The sequence below is a fragment of the Bison bison genome, unplaced genomic scaffold (genome assembly GCF_000754665.1).
Source record: "Bison bison bison isolate TAMUID 2011002044 unplaced genomic scaffold, Bison_UMD1.0 scf7180017864033, whole genome shotgun sequence".
Taxonomy (NCBI): Eukaryota; Metazoa; Chordata; class Mammalia; order Artiodactyla; family Bovidae; genus Bison; species Bison bison.
This window is the reverse complement of record NW_011494605.1, coordinates 3,878,232-3,894,456: the sequence shown is the minus strand read 5'-3', so window position 1 is coordinate 3,894,456 and position 16,225 is coordinate 3,878,232. Positions and strand designations below refer to the sequence as shown.

At 36.0% G+C, this 16,225-nt stretch overlaps 1 protein-coding gene across 2 annotated transcripts in view; it reads left to right on the top strand.

Annotated features, from left to right (window-relative positions):
- Positions 1-16,225, top strand: part of FAF1 (Fas (TNFRSF6) associated factor 1) — a 489,357-nt gene that overhangs the window by 109,626 nt on the left and 363,506 nt on the right. For both annotated transcript variants that reach the window (XM_010834447.1, XM_010834446.1), the window contains exon 3: positions 12,150-12,196. In XM_010834447.1, the coding sequence (XP_010832749.1) occupies positions 12,150-12,196 (47 nt within the window). The remainder of the gene's footprint in view (positions 1-12,149; positions 12,197-16,225) is intronic.

The window sequence follows — 16,225 nt, the reverse complement described above, 5'->3', positions numbered from 1 at the left end:
ATAACTGTAACTGAGGTTTGTATTGAAGCTCAGATGCGCATGTTATCTCCTCCTGCTCTGATACTTCTGTTAAATATTGTCTGTGATTTTTTTCCTACATACTACTTTACAATGTTGGCATTCCAAAGGTTCCATTTTGAGACATTTTCTTTGTCCACACTACCTCTCATTTTGGGTGACTTCACTCCTAGGACTTTTGCAAATACTTAACAAAAAATAACATTGAGATATGAAAGACAGTATATTATCTTAACTACTTTTAAGTATATAGTTTGATAGCATTAAATATATACACATTATTGAGAAGTAGATCTCCAGAACTTTTTCATCTTGCAAAACTGAAAACCTATACCCATTAAATTATAACCCTCTTCTCTTTCCCCAACTCTTGGTAACTACCATTCTATGTACTTTCAGTTTCTATGAATTTGACTACTCTAGGTACCTCATATAAGTGGAATCAGATAGCATATGTTATTTTTTACTGGTTTATTTCACTTAGCATGATGTCTTAAGATTTATCCATGTGTAGTCTGTGACAATATTTCCTTCTTTTTAAAGCTGCATAATATTCTATTGTTTGTATGTAACACTTAAAAAAAAATCTCTTACCATTGATGGACATTTGGGTTGCTTCTGTCTCTTGGTTATTGTTGCTGTAAATGTCAGTATAAAAATATCTCTTTGAGACCCTGATTTCAGTTATTTTTGATATTTAACTAGAAGTGTGATTGCTAGATCATTTGGTAGCTCTGTTTTTCCCTAGATTCTTTTTAAGTGATTGACTCATGTCAATCTCAAACTCACACATTTTAGATTCTTAACGATCTGTTGGATATCTCTTTATGAATGTTCCATGTGTAGTTCAAAATCAACATGCCTAAACCTGAAAGCCTCAAACCTCCCTATCCTTACTAGCCTATTCCTTTGCTCATGTTCAATGGCATTCATTTATTTTTTTCACTTAAACATTTAGTGTATGTTATCTCATACTTCGTAGGTACTAGGTACCATTGATCCTGATGATGGTGCATTAGTGAACAAAATAAAGACATTTGGAGCTTGTTATCTGATAACAAACAAGGAAATAGTAGGTTGATTAAGGAAGGCCTCTCTTAAATGATCATTGAGTAGAAACTTGACTGGAGTGAAGGAGTGAGATATGTGGCTATCTAAAGGAGTAGCATTCCAGACAAGGGGAAGAATACGTTAAGTAGTTTAATGTGGGAGGCTGCTTAGCTTGTGCAAGAGATTGTAAGGAAACCAGAACAACTTGGTAGGGTTAGTAGAAGGTGATGTCAGAGAGAGAGAGCTGGAGCCAGAATATATAGAGTCTTCTAAGGTCCGAATAAGGACTTTGACTTAGAGTCTGATGATATGCGAAGGCATAAAAGTTTTGAGTAGGAAAGGGATTTTATTTGGTTTGACATTTATAAGCATCATGCTGGCTGTTGTGTGAATAGGCAGTAAGTGTGTGGAGCAAGGATGTTCAGAGGCTGTTGGAATACTACGCCAGAGGAAAGATGGTGATTTAGACCAGGGTGGTAGCAGAGAACATTGGTGACAGTCTACATTTTGGACATATAATGAAGAATTCCTCATAGATTAAATGTGAAGTAAGAGAGAAAGAAAGGAATCGAGGATGATTGTATGATTTTTGACTTGAACAGTGGAATCATTAGAATTGCTTGTAATTTTTAGTGATTGAGAGAACTGGAGCAGGAGCAGTCTCCTCATTCAAGTCAGAAGCCCAGATTTCATTTTCAGCCGTTTTTTCCTTTTCAGTTTGTATCTCACAGTGCTACTAAAATGATTTTCCTAAAGGGCAGCTTTAAGTTGCAGCAGTTGCCTCCCCCTTATCTTCAGGTTAAACAAAACTTTTAATGCCTTTATCCCACATCTCATAATCTAACTCTTGCTTACTTTTCCAGCTGGCCTCTCACTGCCTCCTAATGTAAACTGTTCCTGATGCCACGCAAAATTACTTTTACCTTCCTGGGTAAATTAAGTAGATCCACTTAAAAGAAAGAAAATCTGTCCCTGAATGCTTTCATTCAACTTCCTTTTCCCTGCAAAAGCCTTGTTTTAATACTTGCTTCAAATAATCATCCTTTCTTCCTAACATTCAGATTATTCCCACTCTTTTGCCTTTAGAATATCTTACGTATTTCTCCATTGAAGTCCATAATAAATGTAGATAAGAGTCATCAGCTTTGCAGTCATACAGTGGAGTCCTTTAGAAAAATTTAGAGAAGAATATCATAATGATTAACATATTTGGAAAATAGGAATTTGAAGGTACATTTCAGTTCGGTTCAGTTCAGTTCAGTCGCTCAGTCGTGTCCGAGTCTTTGCGACCCCATGAATCACAGCATGCCAGGCCTCCCTGTCCATCACCAACTCCCGGAGTTCACTCAGACTCACGTCCGTCGGGTCGGTGATACCATCCAGCCATCTCATCCTCTGTCGTCCCCTTCTCCTCCTGCCCCCAATCCCTCCCAGCATCAGAGTCTTTTCCAATGAGTCAACTCTTCGCATGAGGTGGCCAGAGTACTGGAGTTTCAGCTTTAGCATCATTCCCTCAAAGAAATCCCAGGGCTGATCTCCTTCAGAATGGACTGGTTGGATCTCCTTGCAGTCCAAGGGACTCTCAAGAGTCTTCTCCAACACCACAGTTCAAAAGCATCAATTCTTCAGCGCTCAGCTTTCTTCACAGTCCAACTCTCACATCAATACATGACCATTGGAAAAACCATAGCCTTGACTAGATGGACCTTTGTTGGCAAAGTAATGTCTCTGCTTTTGAATATGCTGTCTAGGTTGGTCATAACTTTCCTTCCAAGGAGTAAGCGTCTTTTAATTTTATGGCTGCAGTCACCATCTGCAGTGATTTTGGAGCCCCAAAAAATAAAGTCTGACACTGTTTCCACTGTTTCCCCATCTATTTCCCATGAAGTCATGGGACCAGATGCCATGATCTTCGTTTTCTGAATGTTGAGCTTTAAGCCAACTTTTTCACTCTCCACTTTCACCTTCATCAAGAGGCTTTTTAGTTCCTCTTCAGTTTCTGCCATAAGGGTGGTGTCATCTGCATAACTGAGGTTATTGATATTTGGAAGAATTTAAATATAGTGCGTGCTTAGTCACATCAGTCGTGTCAAGACTCTGTGCAACCCCATGGACCATGGCCTGCCAGGCTCCTCTGTCCATGGGATTCTCCAGGCAAGAATACTGGAGTGGGTTGCCATTTCCTTCTCCAGTGATAAAGTATGAAGTGAGTGAAGTGAAGTCGCTCAGATGTGTCCAACTATTTGCACACCCATGGACTGTAGCCTACCGGGCTCCTCTGTCCATGGGATTTTCCAGGCAAGAGTAATGGAGTAGGTTGCCATTTCCTTCTCCTTAAATATAGTAGATGGTTGGAAATAGCTGTTACAGATATGAAAAATTAAATAATTATTTATTAAAATGATTTTCCTTTCTGCTCAGAAAGAGGAGGAAATGGTATTAAGCATCTTTTTGAGACCTTATTGGCTTTCAACCATAATCTTATAGCTGTTTTTAGTGTGGACACTTAAATCTATTATTTCTTTGGTCTGTCACATTGGTAGCTGGGGAAGTTTTCATCCCAAAATAGATCACTTGATTAACATAATTCTAATGAGGTTTGTGAAATAATAGATGTTGGTATTGGTCTATCCTGGTTCCAGGCACAGAGCTTCTGAAACCCTTGTAACTTCCCAAGTGATAAGAGTAGCATTTTTGTTGTTGTTATTCTAATATTTTATCTTTGACTCTGGTTCTTAACATAAAGCTATGCTTGGAACTTCCTGGGTGATAAGAGTGTCTTTTGTTTTAATGAAACTCATGGGTTTGTGAATAGGCTTCAAAAAGTGTCTGGTCACTAGAAAGACCAAGCCGTATCCTCTAGGAAGGGGAGAGGGACTGGGGATCGAGTTAATTAATGATTAATTATACCTACATGTTGAGGTGTTCATAAAAATCTCAATAGTACAGATTGGGGGAGCTTTTGGGTGAATGCATAGGAGGGTGGCATGCCCGGAGACAGCATGGAATCTCCATGTCCTGTACCACATACCTCACGCTATGCATATCTTCCATTTGGCTGTTCTTGAGTTATATCCTTTTATAATAATCTAGTGAACTAGTAAGTAAAACCTTTCCTTGATTTCTGTGGGCCACTTAAGCAAATTAATTGAATCGAGGAGAGGATCATGGAAACCTCTGCTTTATAGACGTTTGATGAGAAGCACAGATGACAACTTGCAATTGTGATTAGCATCTGAAGTAGAAACTGTCTTGTGGGACTGAACTCTTAACTTGTGGGATCTATTTTCCGGAAGATAGTGTCAGACTTAAGTTATGTGGATACTTTCCTCGTGTTACAGAATTGCTTGATGTATAGAAAACCTACACAAATGCCGTCAGAAATGAAGAAGAGTTGTGGTAGACGCTTGAGAGTAGAGGAGACACGCAGGGGAACAAGCATGTTTTCCCCCCATACAAGGTCAGAGGTGAAAATTCCACAATTCAGAGCTATGGAATACAGAGTTATAGAATGATGATCTCTTCAGAATTTTTCATTGGCTCAACTTACAGCAGACCATGAGAGGAGAATGATTGTGTCTTATTCACAACAGTCATTTCCTTAGTATTTAGAATAGTTCCAAGTTAATAATTAAATATTTGTTGAATGGGTTAATGGTGGAGTGAAAGAATGAAATATTCAAATGTGTAAATAAGATGAATGATTGCTATGTAAGTACAACACAATGGAAAAATCATTGAGAAAAATCATTGACTCACTACTGTGAGTCAGTTAAATTTTTCTCGGAGAAAATGATTCAGATCTGGGTCTTGAGCTCTATTAATCAACAATAGGCATTCCTTCCTTTCTAAATTCCATACTGTCTCTCAGGTTGGACTGCCATTAATTGTTTCTTTAACTGGTCAACTTGGGAGGACTGTGTCTGTCATCCTTGTATTCCCTCCAGTGTCTAAAACACTGCCTTGATAATGGGGAAGAGATTCTGCCTGGATTTTGTTGGAAGAATTCACTTGATGGCAATATCAGAGTTGTGAATGCTAAAATATGAGTACTTTGTGGGTCTGGCACCTATTATTAAGATATTTTGAAAATACCTGAAATATGACATACCATAGAGTAATAATTTCAAGTTTAACAAAAGCACACTATTTTAGAAAGCATTTTTTATACTTTAAGTATTTTCAAGAGATGGAAATAATGCTAATATTATGATCGTAATTATTACCCTAGTTCACAGGCTTTCCAAACATTTAGAATATACAGAGTCGCCTATACTAGTCTATCTGGAGATTGTGTGCGTGTGTATGTGTGTGTGATTATATAATGAAAATGTATATGTCATTTCTGTTTTCATAAATTTTAAAATTTAACAGGTTTTCTACTTGTTTATAGATTCTTGTATTTGAAATGTATTTAGTTTCACTGATTTGTAATCAATAGTTAATTTGGAGATTGACCAGCTGAGAAGGCTGCTATAAGAATTAAGCTAATAATACTGACAGTTGTTGAAGACTGGAAAAATGGTGATCTATAACTTAATGTGTATTGAGTTTGTCATGGAACCTCATTGAATATTGGTTTATCAGTCTTTGATTGCAAAGTAGAATTAAGGAGAATAAGAAGCAGGGTTTATTGGAAGGTTGCTTACATATTTGAAAGAAAGCTTGAACAACCAAGTCTTAGGACAATTAGTAAACAGAATTGCTTTGTCAGAAGCTTATTGTGAAAAGTGCCTCTGAGCACTATTGTCAGGACACAGCTTCAACCAGTTAGTTACTCGTTCAAATCCACACTCCCAGGAGAGCCTGATTGGTCTAAATTGGGTCACCATCGTTAACTCATTTTCAGTATCACATGGGATGAGGTGTGCGTAGTTCTCTAAAGGAGACAGATGATCTTAATTAAAAGTAAAGAGGGAGGTGATGATGGGTGGGTACAGACCACAGGTAGGGCACAATAATAGCTAATGGGATGATATATACATCTGAGATGACAATTTTCTAGTGTTCTATGAGACTGAATTAGAGTTTTAATGTTCTTTTGTTAAATCAGCTTTGAAAATGACTAATTTATATGCATATGCAAACTTTAATTGTACACAGTTATGAGTTTTGATGATGTTTACATTGTTTATGTATACATTGTGTGTGCAGTCCCCATCCCTTCAAGATTTCTGTCACTAGAAAATATTTTCTTTTCCCCTCAGTAACTCCTAACCCTGCTTCAGGCAGTCACTGATCTGATTTGTATTACTACATTTTGCAAGTTTTGTCTGTTCTAAAACTTCATGTAAAAGGAATCCTATACTATGCAGTCTTTGTGTCTGGCATTGTTTACTTGACATGATATTTATGAGATTCATCAGTATTGTTGCAAGTATCAGAAGTTCATTTTTATTATTGAATAACAGTCCTTTGTGTGAACATGCCACAGTCTTGCTTATTCATTGGTTAAAGGACATTTTTGCTTGTATCTAGTGTTTGGTATTAGGAATGAAGTGGCTATGGATATTTGTATGCTAGTATTTATTGGACATATTTTTATTTTTCTTGGATGAATTCCTAAGTGGTATTGTATGTTAAGTGTTTGTTTAACTTTATATATGAAACTGTCAAACTGTTTCCAAAGTAGTTGTGCCATCAGCAGTGTGTTAGTTCTTATGCTTCAAATCCTCACCACCATTTGGTGGTGTTAGTCTTTTTAATTTCACCCATTTTAGTGTGTTTGAAGCAGATTTCTTAGTTGTTCTTTTTCAAAAATTAAGTTTATTGATGGTAAAATGGACTCATTTTAAATGTACAATTCGATGAGTTTTGTATGAATCTATATTACTACCACCACTAGAGTCATTATCCCTTAATTGCTCTATTGTTAATGCTGTGTCATTCCCCATCCACCCTAAGCAACCCATGATCTGCCTTCTTTTACTAGAGATTAAGTTAGTTTTTCCTAGAATTTCATATACACGAAATCATGTAGTATTTTCTCATGTGTGTCTGATTTCATTTAGCATCATGTGTTTGAGATGTACCCATATAGTTGAAAGTATCTGTAGTATGTTCTTTTTTTTTTTTTAATTGCTGGGTAGTATTCCATTGTATCCAGACAATGTGTTATACCCCAAACAACATTTGCCTGAATGATGGGCATTTGGGCTACTTCCAGTTATTGGGAATTGTGGTTAAAGCTGCTATGAATATTATAGTATGCAAGTTTTTGTTTGGGGAATATGTTTTTATTTCTTTTAGGTAAATACTTAAGAGTAATATTGCTAGCTTATATGTTTATTACCTTTATATACAAAGCAATTTTGAAAGTGGTTATACACTATATGAGACTTCCTATTGTTCAACATTTTTGTCCAAACTTGTATCATCTGATTTAATTTTAGCCATTTTAATAGGTTTGTGGTGGTCATTTACCATGGTTTTAATTTGCCTTTCTCTGATGACTGTTTAATTTGAACAGCTTTTTATATGCTTATTGGCTGTACATACATCTTTTTTTGAGACTTTTCTGTTCAGATCTTATTATTTGTCATTTTTGAGTCGTAAGAATTTTTTTAATATCCTGAATGTAAGTCCCTTCTCAGACATATATATGTAGCAAATACTTTTCCCAGTCTGTGGTTTACCTTTTCATTTTCTTAATGGTGTCTTTCAAAGAGCAAACATTTAAAACTTTTATATTCATCATTTTTTTCTTTCATCTTTTGCCTATCATTTTCTACTGTGTTTTCTTGGTATCCTCATTTGTAAAATGAGGGAGTAATATGAAAGTTGACTGATTTAGTTTGAGCCTACCAATGCAGGAGATACAAGAAATGAGAGTTCTATCCCTGGCTCAGGAGGATCCTCTGGAGTAGGACATGGCAACCCATTCTAGTATTCTTGCTTGGAAAATTCCAAGCAAGAGGAGCCTGGTAGGTAACAGTCCATGGAGTAGGAAATGGTAACCTACTCTAGTATACTTGCCTGGAAAATTCTGTGGACAGATGAGCCTGGTAGGCTATAGTCCATGGGGTTGTAAAGAGTTAGACATGACTGAGCACGCTCGCGCGCGCGCGCGCACGCGCACACACACACACACACACACACACAAGTAAAGCACCTAGAGAATGCATAACACCTAGTAAGTACTGTTAATATATAATGTTAGCTACCTTTATTATTACTGCATCTCTTTTACTCAGAAGTTGACACTGAAATTTTTGGATAATATCATCTCCCTCCCTTCTGAAGAAATCTTAGTAGCATTTTCTTAAATATAAAGAAACCCAAAGTCAAGATTTACTATATGTGTAGGGAATGATTTGTATTAGATCCTGTAAATTTATTTATTTATTGGATGCCATAGTTTTATAATCCACCAGTTTACCAATGGCTCCTTTTTCTTTCATATCTTACAATGTAAGACTGTCTACAGGAATTTTTGCCATTTCCCATCCCCAAAAAGGTCTAAAGCCCACCATGAGTGTCATCATTTTCTCCATCTGTTAAGGCTGAAGATAAGAATATTTCTTGCTGCTGCTGCTGCTGCTAAGTTGCTTCAGTTGAATCCGACTCTGCGACCCCATAGATGGCAGCCCACTAGGCTCCCCTGTCCCTGGGATTCTCCAGGCAAGAACACTGGAGTGGGTAGCCATTTCCTTCTCCAGTGCATGAAAGTGAAAAGTGAAAGTGAAGTCGCTCAGTTGTGTCCAATTCTTCGAGACCCCATGGACTGCAGCCTACCAGGCTCCTCTGTCCATGGAATTTTCCAGGCAAAAGTACAGGAGTGGGGTGCCATTGCTTTCTTACAGCCACCTGTGACCTTGACTTCCATTATACTTAAAACATAACCTCACCTATCTTCCAGTGGACTCTGAGAAATGACGTTTCAAATGTTGTCAAGTTTTGCTAAAGAGAACTTAGAAGCTGGATTCTAATTGTGGTAAATTAGTGGATTAAAAATGTCATTGACATAATGGCATAAAAGCAATGATAGTTATACCAAAATGGATTTTCAAACTACTATAACCTAGATCAAGGCAAGGTGCTGTTTTTGAAATAGATTTCAGTCTGATGAAGATCACTAAGGAAGCCCAGTCTCTAATGTAGGTTTTTCTAAATCTAGTCTCTTTCCTAAAGGTATCCTCTCTATCTGTGCTCTCCTGAGCCCTAGATAGATCCCAGGTATCCCCATAGTCTAGCATAGTGCCTGGCAATGAATAGGCATTTGTTAAGTTTGTTGAACTGAACTTTTAATTTTACTCTTTATTTCTTTATTCTTTACTGTTTCCTTTTCTAATGAATTCTCTTTGAACTCAATAAATCACTATTCTTTTTTTTTTTTAACACAGACAAAAATTTATTGTAGCCATTCTTCTTGCAGGTCCTATATTTTTACTTTTTGTGTTGTTTCAAGATCAGTTATACTTTCTTATTTCCTATATATTTCTTAGTCTTTTATAATACAGTTTTTACCAAAACTGTTTTCAAATATGTCTAACAGTCTCTTATTAGGCCTCATTACTCCTTGGAAGGAAAGTTATGACCAACCTAGATAGCATATTCAAAAGCAGAGACATTACTTTGCGAACAAAGGTCTGTCTAGTCAAGGCTATGGTTTTTCCAGTGGTCATGTATGGATGTGAAAGTTGGACTGTGAAGAAAGCTGAGTGGCAAAGAATTGATGCTTTTGAACTGTGGTGTTGGAGAAGACTCTTGAGAGTCCATTGGACTGCAAGGAGATCCAATCAGTCCATTCTAAAGGAGATCAGTCCTGGGTGTTCTTTGGAAGGACTGATGCTAAAGCTGAAACTCCAGTACTTTGGCCACCTCATGCAAAGAGTTGACCCATTGGAAAAGACACTGATGCTGGGCTCTGATGCTGGGAGGGATTGGGGGCAGGAGGAGAAGGGGACGACAGAGGATGAGATGGCTGGATGGTATCACCGACTTGATGGACATGAGTTTGAGTGAACTCCAGGAGTTGGTGATGGGACAGGGAGGCCTGGTGTGCTGCAGTTCATGGGGTCGCAAAGAGTTGGACATGACTGAGTGACTGAACTGAACTGGACTGATACTGGACTGATTTCATATTTTTTTATTTTGTCTAATCCCTCTTTATTTTATCTTTGTTGTCCTCTATATGACATATAACTACTCTTTCCCCTCTTTTCTAACCCTTCCATTTTTATTGTTTTGTTTTTGGTTTTATCTTTCTCTTCTCTTTTTCCTACATGTATGAATTCCCCAAGATTCTGTTTGTCTCACTTCTCTTCACCAAAGAAGAAAGAGAGGGAGGGAATTAAAATATTTCCAAAGCTTCTTTTTATCTGCCTTTAAATAGATGTTTTACTTAATCTAGCTCTGATTTTTAATTAAAAAAAAGTAATTTTAAAATTACTTTTTGTCTCCTTTTGGATATTACCAGAACTTCTCATGGTAAAATTAATTGTTGAATGGATTTTTTTCCATGCTAGAAGCCAGGATGATTAAGTTTCAGTCAGACAGGCAATAGGAAAAAGGGCATTCCAAGCAGATATAGTATCTTAAAAGGCGTTTAAGAAACAAAAAGGCAAGTCCACTTTGACTGAAGATATAGTATTTACTCATATAGATGAGGAAACTGTGGCTCAAGGAAGTTCAGTGAATGGAGAATATATACTAAGGTCATCAAAGCAATAAGTGGGGGAATCTAGATTCAAACTTTGGACTTTATAAATCCTTAGTGTTCTTTCCATTATACCTTGGCATTCTCTAGTGAAAATTTGAACAAAATCTTTCCAGACTCTGGTGTTTTGTTTCTTTTCCAACATCACAGAACATTCCCTTGCCACTTTCTGTTTTTTAACAAAGAAGATATTTGTATATGGAACCATTGCTGTCAACAGAAAAGGGATAATTGACCTGGCACCAGGAAGAGATGCTTCTATTGAATTTGTGGCTTTCAAAACTGATTTTAGGGTTTGCTTGACTCAAAGGATTTATGAGCCTCCAGAGTTGTCAGGGTTCTATGGTATCCACTATCTATATTAATCTGTGGATTTCTTTGACTTTTGCCTGTGGAGCATTAAAACTTTGAAAATTCATAGCAAGTGTCTTATACTCTACATTGTTCCTATTCAACCGTATAATTTTGTAAACTTGACCTACCTCTGGCAAGTATTTAAACTAATGTTTCACAAAATATACAAACTCCTTTTTGCAATTGATCTCCACGCAGCTGATTAAACATCAAAGTGTTTATCTGCATTTTGATGTGGATGTGTGGGAAAGGGGAGGGAAGAAGTCGTTATGATGCAAAAGCAGAGTTGGAAGAATCATTTTTTTTTTTTCCTTCAGAGAATCTTCTCTATTACCCTGTAATGATCTGCCCACAATCTAGGATGTAACAACCTGTTTGCTTAGTAGTCTTTAAAAATGTCCATATCATGTCACATTTGTGCTCTTAAGTAACTGGTGACTTGTTAGCTTAGAGACCAATTTCAGAAATGTTTTATGTAAGGAGACTCCCTGGTGATGCTCCTGCTCCTTTTGTAACCTGATATAATTGTGGTGTGTTTATCAGACACCTTATGCCCCTACATTTTTTCCTTCTGATTGTTCTTTTCGTTAGGAATAATGACTGTAACATAACACAATGAATTTAATTCCTGAGCTAATTTAAAAATTCTTATTGGCATTTTTCATTTGTGATTCTATATCTTTCTCCTCTCAATCTGAGGAAGGAAATAATATTAAGAGATAACTTTTAAGGTACTTAAATTTTACTTGGTCTAACATCCTTAAACATCCTTCATCTTGTGGGTGTTTTGCTTGAATGAGGACTGTGGAATTCAGCTTTTATGACTCAAGATTTGAAAGTATTATATGCCAAATGCATTTTTAAAAATCCTCTAAAATACAGTTTTATTATGAAGATGTATAAAAAATATTTAATAGAAAATTTTTTTTATCACTGAGGAAACACCTAGTATTTTGTTTAAATTTTCGAAGTATACTTATTTTCCTTTATAGTGTTTTCCATCCCACTCCACTCCACCCCTGAGCATTTTTCTGTTTCCTTAAATGTCTTCTCTGTTTTTTGTTTACAGGCAGCTATTAATGGTGTAATACCCCAGGAAAATGGCATTCTGCAAAGGTATGTTATAAGATGATGAGAATTTAAAGCAAAAAAGAGATAGTGGTTAATTTTTTTTTTCACTTTTTCATAGAGCATTTGATCTTTAGTGTATAAAGTTATTGATACAGTTGTTCTTCTTTCCAGACATTTGATTAGTTACATTAATTTCTGAAAGTCTCTAGTGTTTAACTGTGTAATGTTATTTCAGACTGAGTGATACCATTTTTAAAGATGATTTTATTTTATTTTTAGGAAAACTTTTCAAGATCATCTTCTAATTCATAAGATGGAAGGAATTGAATCTTTCAAGCTATTAGTTGTGAGAAAATCAGACATGGCTCAGTAACTCCAGAGCGTGGTTATCATTTAACTATACAGGCTTTATCTCCAACCTTACTAATTCTTTTTTTTTTCCTTCTCTTTGGTTTCTAAATTAAATTTTTGTTAATTTGCAACAATTTGAGCAAGTCCTTAATGAAACTTCCCAGAGCTTTGAACTATTTTGCCTGAAGTATCCACTGTAAAACATGTGGAATAGTCTTTGTGGTTTTGTGTCATTGCCAAAAGGTAAAATTGGAAGATGATGCCAAGAGAGCTATAGTAGTTACAAAATAATTCCTTAAATTAAAAATAAATTCATAACTTTCTTTTCTTAAAATGGGAGACTGCTTATGGATTAAGAGAGCACATTATAAAGTCATAGGAGGCAAACCATTCTCCCTTCCAAGTATAGTTTAATTACTTGATTCCCTCTACCCCTCCTCTCTCCTTGCAGTTCAAACTTTGGCTTGAATTTTGGTGGCTGGGATTTCTAAGTCACTGAAGCATGATCTGCTAAGTGCAGATGAGGCAAACAGAAACAGCAGACTAGGAATGAGGTTGTTTTGGAGAGGAAGGAAAGTGCTGTTGCAAAAACATCAAAAAATTCACCATGAACTGCAAAATGTGCTGTACTTTATAGGAAACTGAATATATTTAGAAAGGAAGAAAAATTCTGTTTGATACCTGTACCACCCTTTGTGATTAATGGTTTTTAGGTCAAAGCAGTGATAAACAGACCTATTCCCCACTCTCTCTTTTTTTTGGAAGACTATCAGAATTTCATCCAGAGTAAATGTGGCTGATTTCCACAGTCTGTACCAAATTTTTGTTTGTTGGTTTGTTCAGTTTTTTTTTTTTTTTTAAGTTCACAAGCATTCAGTTCTATTGAAACCCTTGTCTAGAAAGCAAACCAGATGATTATAAGAGCTTCCTTTAAGATTATTTTTTCCCCTTGGTTTAGAAAGTTTTAGACTGCTAAATATGGCTCCAGTTTTATTCTTGAGTAAATGTTATGTCACATTTTGTGCCAAAATTTTTGCTTGCTAAACCCTTGTGGATTCAGCTGCTAGATTCTGAGTACATATTGAATATATCTTATAATTAATAGTATTTGCTAGAGGTGAACTATAGAAATTCCCTCATCCCTGGAAACTTCCTGTCACAGAAGATACTTTTTGCTTAATATATTTTATAGCTAGAAATTCAGTACTGAATTGATTTCTAATAAAGTTACTGTAATATTTGGGGTTTAATGTTCATCAGAGCGGGTTTTCTTTTGTTTTGTTTGCTTGTTAAAGGAATGAATCATAGGTCCATAGAAGAAAGTAATAGTTTTCAACTATTTTCCTTCCTAACTTTGTTCTTTAGTTTTCAAATCACTGTGGATTTGACAGAACTGAAAATTCTTCTTGTAGTCTGCTGACCAGAGGAAATGAAAGAGGGCTCTTTGTACTTTCTCATGGATTTAACACTGAAAGTATAAGATACAGTGCTAGGAATGGTATATGTAGGCAGTTTAAAAGAATCTTTGTTTTGTGTGTTTGAATTTTATAATAAGTTGACGATAGTCTGTGAAAACAACTACCTCAATTTGTCAGTTTATACCTCAACAGAGAGAAGAGCTACCAAGAGAGTTGTTGTTGTTTGATATGTAAATTATTTGGTGGAAAAGAACCTAATCTCTGTACTTTATAGTTTTTTTTGAAATCAGATGTTCACATTTGTTCAAAAGTGGAATTTTTTTTTTTATGTACCCGTAAGTTCAAGGCAAAGAAACTTTTTTTTTTTAATGCTTAAGGTATTTTGCTATATAATTGATATGATTTTCTTTATTAATTCCCATTAAAACCCTTAAGAAGTAAATGCTCATATTTCATAGATGAGGAAACTCAAGATTAGAGAATTTATAGGTTCATTGAAGGCCACAAGTGTAGTAGGTGGTGAGGTCTGGATTTTCTCATTTTAAAAACCATGCTCTTTATTTTATACCAATCTGGCCTCTTGAAGGTCAGTAATCTAGTCATGTCATAACTTTTAAGATTTTTTTCCTTGGGGTAAAGAAGTTAGAATTTAATGCATGTATATAGCATCTTTCTTCTAGAGCTTTGTTTTTACAGTCATTATTTCAGTTATAAGCAAGTAAACGCAGGTATTTTTATCTCTCATTTTAAAGGAGAGAGAATAAGCCATGAGTGATTTGACTCAGATAATACAGCATGATGTTGATGGAGTCAGGAATATAAGCAAGTCTTCTGCCTCATCCTCCAAGGCTTATTTAACTACACAATACATTGCTAATACAGCATATGCTTGCTTATAACTAAAATAATAACTGTAAAAGCAAAGCTGTAGAAGAAAGATGCTATATACATGCATTAAATTTTGCCTTCTTATCCCAAGGGAAAAAAATCTTAAAAGTTATGACTAGATTAATAACTTCAAGAGGACAGAGTGGTATAAAAGAAAAAGCATGATTTTAAAATGAAAAAATCCAGACCTCACCACCTATTACATTTGTGGCATTTGGTGAATCTAGAAATTCTCTAATCTTGAGTTTCCTCATCTATATGAGTATTTCTTTCTTAAGTGTTTTAATGGGATTTAATAAAACAATATCAATTACCTAACACAATACCTTAAGCATTAAAAAAAAAAGTTTCTTAAGTGTCTTTAACTTACGGGTACATTAAAAAAAAGAAAATTTCTACTTTTGAAATCATGTAAAGAGGTAGCAAGAATACACAGAAGAACTATACAAAAAAGATCTCAGTGACCCAGATAACCATGATGGTGTGATCACTCACCTAGAGCCAGACATCCTGGAGTGCAAAGTCAAGTGGGCCTTAGTTAGCATCACTGCGAACAAAACTAGTGGAGGTGATGGAATTCCAGATGAGCTATTTCATATTCTAAAAGATGATGCTGTATAAATGCTGCACTCAATATGCCAGCAAATTTGGGAAATTCAGCAGTGCCCACAGGGTTGGAAAAGGTCTGTTTTCATTCCAATCCCAAAGAAAGGTAATGCCAAAGAGTGTTCAAAGTACCGCACAATTGTACACATCTCACACGCCAGCAAAGTAATGCTCAAAATTCTTCAAGAGAGGCTTTAACAATATGTGAACCAAGAACTTCCAGGTGTTCTAGCTGGATTTAGAAAAGGCAGCAGAACCAGAGATCAAATTGCCAACATCTGATGGATCATAGAAAAAAACAAGAGAATTTCAGAAAAACACATACTTCTGCTTCATTGACTATGCCAAAGCCTTAGACTGTGTGGATCACAATAAACTGTGGAAAATTTTTCAAGAGATGGGAATACCAGACCACCCTACCTGCCTCCTGAGAAATCTGTATGTTGGTCCAAGCAACAGTTAGAACCAGACATGGAACAACGGACTGGTTCCAAATTGGGAAAGGAGTACATCAAGGCTGTATATTGTCACCCTGCTTATATGCAGAGTACATCATGTGAAATGCCGGGCTGGATGAAGCACAAGCTGGAATCAAGATTGCTGGAAGAAATATCAATCACCTCAGATATGCAGATGACACCACCCTTATGGCAGAAAGTGAAGAAGAACTAAAGAGCCTCTTGATGAAAGTGAAAGAGAAGAGTGAAAAAGCTGGCTTAAAATTCAACATTCAGAAAACTGAGATCATGGCATCCAGTCCCATCACTTCATGGCAAACAGATGGGGAAACAATGGAAACAGTGACAGAGTT